This window comes from Lissotriton vulgaris, chromosome 11 (genome assembly GCF_964263255.1).
Source record: "Lissotriton vulgaris chromosome 11, aLisVul1.2, whole genome shotgun sequence".
Taxonomy (NCBI): domain Eukaryota; kingdom Metazoa; phylum Chordata; class Amphibia; order Caudata; family Salamandridae; genus Lissotriton; species Lissotriton vulgaris.
The window spans coordinates 1,075,860,610-1,075,867,271 of NC_141699.1; the positions used below are offsets into that span (position 1 = coordinate 1,075,860,610).

The 6,662-nt window shown below is 44.1% G+C and overlaps 1 protein-coding gene across 1 annotated transcript in view; it reads right to left on the reverse strand.

Moving 5' to 3' along the window:
- LOC147684143 (cytochrome P450 2J5-like) overlaps positions 1-6,253 on the reverse strand; it is a 96,704-nt gene extending 90,451 nt beyond the window's left edge. Inside the window, exon 1 of the mRNA XM_086944534.1 lies at positions 6,074-6,253. Within this exon, the coding sequence (XP_086800660.1) occupies positions 6,074-6,250 (177 nt within the window). The 5' untranslated portion in view covers positions 6,251-6,253. The remainder of the gene's footprint in view (positions 1-6,073) is intronic.
- Between the last annotated feature and the right edge of the window lie 409 nt (positions 6,254-6,662).

Below are 6,662 nucleotides of genomic sequence, written 5' to 3' on the forward strand. Positions count from 1 at the left end.
AGTTTTAGATTGAAGTGGGGCAGATTATTTCAGACTGGAGAAGGGAAGATTGTTTTGGACTAGAGTGAGGCAGGTTATTTTGGATTGGAGTGGCGTAGATTGGGGTGGGGCAGTCTAACTGTTTCGGATTGGGGTGGGGCACATTGTTTTGGATTGGAGTTGGGCAGACTGTTTTGGATTGGAGTGGGGCATTTTGTTTTGGATTGGAGTGGGGCATGTTGTTTTGGATTGGAGTGGGGAACATTGTTTTGGATTGGAGTGGGGAACATTGTTTTGGATTGGAGCGAGACAGATTGCTTTGGACTGGAGTGAGGCAGATTGGAGCGGGGTTGATTGGAGTGAGGCAGATTGTTTTGAATTGGAGTGGGGTTGATTGTTTTGGATGGGGCAGATTGTTTTGGATTGGAATGGGGCAGATTGGAGTAGGGAAGATTGTTTTGGATTGGAGTGGGGCAGAAGAGTGAGGCAGATTGTTTTGGATTGGAGTGAGGCAGATTGTTTTGAATAGGTGTGGTGCTGATTGTTTTGGAGTGGGGCAGACTATTTTGGATTGAAGTTGGGCAGATTGGAGTAGGCAGATTGTTTTGGATTGGAGTGGGCAGATTGTTTTGGATTGAAGTGGGGCATATTGTTTTGGATTGGAGTGGGGCATATTGTTTTGGATAGGAGTGGGGAAGATTGTTTTGGATTGGAGTGAGGCAGATTGTTTTGGATTGGAGTGAGGCAGATTGTTTTGTATTGGAGAGAGACAGATTGTTGTGCATTGGAGTGGGGCAGATTGTTTTGGATTGGGGTAGGGCAGATTGTTTTGGACTGGAGTGATGCTGATTGTTTTGGATTAGAGCAGATTGGAGTGGGGCAGATTATTTTGGCGGGGACAGGTTGGAGTGGGGCAGATTGTTCTGGATTGCAGTGGAGCAGTTTGTTTTGCAGTGAGGCAGATTGTTTTGGATTGCTGGATTAGAAGTGAGGCACATTGTTTTGGAGCAGATTGTTTTGGACTGGAGTTGAGCAGATTGGAGTAGGGCAGATTGTTTTGCTTTGGAGTCAATCAATCATACAGGATTTGTAAAGCACATTAATCACCTGTGAGGGTATCCAGGCGGTAGGTTCAGGCTACTCTGAGTTTTCATTCGAAAAGCCAGGACATGAGTCCCCTTCTGAACTCCTGAAGGGAGGGGATGGTCCAAAGGTGGATGGGGAGGCTTTCCAGGACTTCACTGTGAGGTAGGAAATGAGTGATCCCCACTGGTGCTGCAGCAGATGCAGAGGGTATGAGTGAGGAAGAGCGAGGCAGAGAAGAGTGGTCTAGTGGGTAGGTGGAAGCTTAGGTGTGTTTTATGTACACTGGTACATGGTTTTGGAGCGCTCTGTAGATGTGCATCAGAATTTTTAATTGGCATCTCTTGTGGACCGGCAGCCAGTGGAGTTTTTTACGGTGGAGGGTGATGTGGATCTGTCTGGGAAGGTCAAGGATGAGCCTGGCTGCCAAGTTCTGGATGGTCTGAAGACTCTTCAGGAGGTGTGATGTTATTTAATCATAAACTGGGTTGCCATAGTCCAGGCGGCTGGTGACGAGGGCTTGAGTGACAGTTTGTCTGGTGGAGACTGGGAGCCATTTGAAGAACTTTCGCAGCATGCGGAGGGTGAGGAAGCATGCAAAGGAAACAGTGCTGATTTTTTGGCTCTTCATGGTGAGTTTGCTGGCCAAGATTACGTGAGGTTGGTCCGTGGGGGTGGGTTGGGGTCACAGGTTAGAGGGACCACCAGGAGTTGTCCCACAGTGATGCGGGGTTCCCAAAGATCAGGAGTTCCATCTTGTCTGATTTGGGTCTGAGGGAGTTGTCTTGCATCCAGTTGGCGACGCCAGTCATGCAGAAGTGGACATTGTCCTTGGTGGTGGTTGGGTCTTTGGACAGTGAGAGATACATGTGGAGAAGGCAGTGCTCTGGGCTAGTGTGTGGATTCAGGATGTCTTGCTGTCCTCACTGGCTCGTGTAACTCTATAGCCAGCGAAATCCCAGAGCCCAAAACAATATTTGTTTTAGTAAGACCGCTTTCTTCATCTCCTCTGCTTCAAATTTGGCAAGCCTCCACAGGGATAACATGTAGATTTTCCTGTTCCTCCAGTTAAGCCCTTACCAGCTAATTGATCATTTTGAATGCGCTGCATTTTTTGACAGTTTTTGTAAATAATCCTTTTTGTACATGGGAATGGCGATGTTCTCACTTTAGCTTTAGAATATATAGCTGGATAGGTATGAACAATGGACTTGTTTTTCACTGTGGGGTTCATGTGGCATCACAGACAAGGAAAGCCGAAACCGCAAGCTCGAAAATACCCCTTGTTGATACCTACCCACGCACAATATTGTATGGGGTATTTCCCATGAGGATTACCAAATCATGGGTCCAATTTAGACTTTGGTGGATGGGATACTGTGTCACGAATGTGACGATATCCCATATGCTGTGTTTAATATGGTGGGCAGGATATCCGCCATGTTTGTGACGAAATATCCCATCTGCCAAAGTCTAAATTAGGTGCTATTTGTCTTTATTGCTGTATTTCATACCAGACTACTGCCCCTTTTCTACCCCTCTGACCACTCCGCTACATATATAAAATAAAATAGCAAATAACTGGTGTCCTACCACTCTTCACCACCACCGTCAAGATTTCTCTCCCTCTTTCCTTGAATTTCCTATAAGAATTCCAGGAGTCCTTTCTCGATACCCCTTCTCCCTTGGTCTTTTACCTCGCTTTGCATCTTGAAATTTTAAAACTAAAAATAAAAAGCACACCTTACACCAACTACACAAAATGGGACAACCTAAAAAAGCCAGGGGGGAAAGTGGTGATGGATCAGCTTGAACCTTACACCTCTTCTCTCATCCTGAGACCCACAAGAGGAGGTTAAACAGAAAGGAGTAATCTGTCCCTAAAGCAGACGTCACAAAACTGAATACATCCTGTTAATCTCATTAGGGCTGGCTTCTATAAGGTGTGTCTGCTCTTTGTTCTAAAGAACATATGTTGTGCAATATGTTCAGATATACTAACATAAAACCACAAAACCAGTAACCCATAGAACTATGTACATAAAATACACATCTGTAACCTGTGGTACACATTCTTTGCAGCAGGCTTATTAACTCTCTGTGCTACCTTAGAAGAGTCAAAACAGTCACTAGACAAAACTCCAGCTCACTCCAGCAGGAAAATTAATCACCAGAGATATCTTGACACTTTTATTGTCGCTGACAATGGCTGTATATACAAGGAACTCTGCAGCGGGTGCTTTTAAAACTATACCATATTTCAAAACACAGGGAGGTTAACGCCCCCAACACAACTTCCCCCTTGTAACAAAAATGGCCCCCTCCCTTCCTGCCTGCCGGTAAAACAACCAATGTCTCGTCTGGCCTTGGGAGTAAATTTAAGAATTTCATCTAAAAAGCATAATGCGAAATGCCAGAGATAACACTAGATAACATCTATGTAAACAAAATTTCGGCCGTGGCCACTCCTAACCCTCAATGGCCATCTTACAATTATTGCATTACAAGTATCACTGAAATACTTTTAAAAATATGTTTTTGTAACACTCCTATACGAAATGTTAAAGTACAGATTAATTGTATTGTATTGTAATTGCATTTATATAGTGCTTACTACACCTGGAGGTGTCAAAGTCTTTTTTGGCTAGTAGCACGCTACTCTGGGACCGATAGAGGATTAATGTTGAATTAGTATGCTGAAATATGAAAGTAATTTGAGTGGTAGATATTAGTCAGGTATTTTGGGTAAGAAGTATAGCAGAGGGATAGAAGGGGAAGAACGTTTTGCATTTATATGGCACTTGACACCCCTGCTGGGTGTTGAAGCACTTTTCTGGCGAGTACCACACTACTCAGGAACCCATAAAGGATTAGTGGTGAATTAGTATGGTGAATATGAAAGTAATTTGAGTGGTGGATATTAGTCAGTTATTTGGAGTGAGAAGGATAGCGGAGGGATAGAGGGGAAAGAAAGGTTTGCATGCATATAGCACCTGTTACCCCTGATGGATGTGGAAGAGCTTTTGAGACAAGTAGCATGCTACTCCACGACCCATAAAGGATTAGTTTTGAAAATTGGTATAGTGAAATATGAACTAATTTGAGTGATGGATATGTTATTCAGCTATTTGGATAGAGAAGGCTAGGTGGGGGATAGAAGAGGGAAAAAGCTTTGTATTTATATAGCGCTTGCTACCCCTGATGGGGTTTTGAAGCACTTTTTTGCTGAGTAGCACGCTACTCTGGAACCCATAACGATTAATGTTGAATTAGTATGGTGAGACATGAAAGTAATTCGAGTGGTGAATACGTTAGTCAGTTATTTGGATTGAGAAGGGTTGAGGAGGGGTAGAAAAGGGGAAAAGGTTTCCATTTATATAGCGCTTGTAACCCTGATGGGGTGTTGAAACGCTTTGTTGGCGAGTAGCATGTTACTCTGGAGCCCATAAAGGATTAGTGGGGAATTAGTATAGTGGAATATGAAGTTTGAGTAGCGAACATGTTAGTCTGTTATTTTGATTAAAAAGGATAGTGGAGGAATAGAGGAGTGAAGGATTTGGATTTTTTGGGGAGGTCATAGCAATAGGTGGAGGCTTTTGGATGAAGAAAAAGGGGTTTTGGAGGGGAAGAGTCAGAGTGAAGAGTTTAGAAGGGTTTGTTTTGGGGGATCGGAATAGTAAAAGAGGTGTCAGATGATGCAAGGAGGGGTATAATAATAATAATAATAATCCACATTTGTAAAGTGCGAACAATCACCCGTAAGGGTCTCCAGGCCCTGGGGGCCCGTCAGCAAGATTAAGCAAGCTATTGCCCAGAGTCCCATGGTGCTGGGCTAATCTGCCGCCGGGGATCGAACCAGGATCCCCAGATTCCAGCATCAGTCGCCCTGGCTTCTGCGCCACACCTCTCCCTATAGGGGAGCGTCTAGAAAGGGTAATTTAGGTGATCATAGTAGTGGTATGGGGTTTGGGATAAATGAGAGAGTGGATGCAGAGGATATATTGATAGATGTATAGGGTGAGAGATAGGGTAGTGCATTGGAAAGAGTTATAGAAAGAAGTTTGAGATGAGTCAGAAAGTTGGGCTAGAAGATATATTGAGAGAAGTCTAGGCTGAGAAATAGGGTAGTGCATTGGAAATGCTAAATTGGAAGAAGTGATAAATATATAGATCCACAAGTACATTGGAAGTATACATATGCATATAGGCGGTACGTATATGTAGATTAAAGATATTGATAGAGGTACAGGATGAGAAATAGGGTAGTGCATTAAGACACTACATTACAATTACATTTGCAAGAAAAAGGTGTTGGGAGAAAGATTGAAGTTGTTAGTGATTTATAATAATCACCTGTTATTGCTGTTAGTGAAGACCACCTGACAAGAGGGGGGGGGGGGTGCACTGTGAACACCATGGTGGTTAAAAGCTTAATCAAATCTAACTTGAGTACAAACATGGTTACACTCAGGAGCTGTTAAACGGGAAATTGAGAAAAAAAATCCGGGGTTTTAAATTCTCCTGTTCAATAACACTTTAATAGTTTTTTTTATTTTTATTTTGTCAAAAAAGGTTAAATGAAATCGGTAATTTACCCACTTAGGTCGGACGCTTGGTAGGTATGCTCACCTACTGGTTCTTATGTAACACACACTGCGCACTCCAGCGGAGCTAAACTTTCCGTAAAAAAAAGGTGTTATGATGCTATTTTATATCAGCATTGGAAGGATGAAATGCAGGGATGGTCCAAACGGAATCTGAAGCCTATGGTTACAAAGACGCCTAAATAACCTATACATAACTCTGCAAGGCTGTTTATTTCCGTTTTGTTTTTTTATATATTGAATTCGTGCTATTGTCATGAAACCCCAGTAGCTATAAAAAAAAAGTGTTACATTCGCTTGCTTCGATTCCCTGAAAACACAAGAAGCCGGAATAAAAGCGAGACTGTTGCACAGGTCAGCATTCGGCTCAGGATCACAAGGCGCGCTCGGTGCATTGTATACTGTACCTGCATGAGGGTCTCGGGGTGCAGCTTAAACCCCAGGGTCCACAGGCTGCCGAGGATGGGGACAGGGGCGGGCCCGGGGGGCAGCCGGCCGCGCGCCCACATTACTTTCATAAACTGCAGAGTGACGAAAGCCAGCAGCAGAGCCACTAACAGCTCACCCAGGAGCAGGAGCGCCATCTTGACGCACCCTCTCGGGTACCCGGAGTATTGTCAAATGGGCAGGACCGGCTACTCTGGGTGATTGCTGCGAGCCCCGCCCTGTCTTGCAGTCGGTGTCAGCTGGCATCACTTTACTACTGGTTTGTGCTCCAGCACTGGGAGGCGCCACCTTCAGCAGGTGGCACGTGCCTTTGGAATGTGCCACTCAGTGCAAACATTGACAATCTCTCAGATAGTGCACGTGCCTGCCGCTGAATGTTTTTAAATCTTGACCTATTCCTTTTACTAAAATATTGCGTATAACATACTAAAAAGGGCTTTCAGCCACCTTTCTAAATTCACATTTTGGTTCCAACCCTTAGAGCCAGGGCTTTAAGTGGGTTGAAAAAACGGGAAGTCTCTCAAAGGGGCGTGGCCAATGTAATTAAGG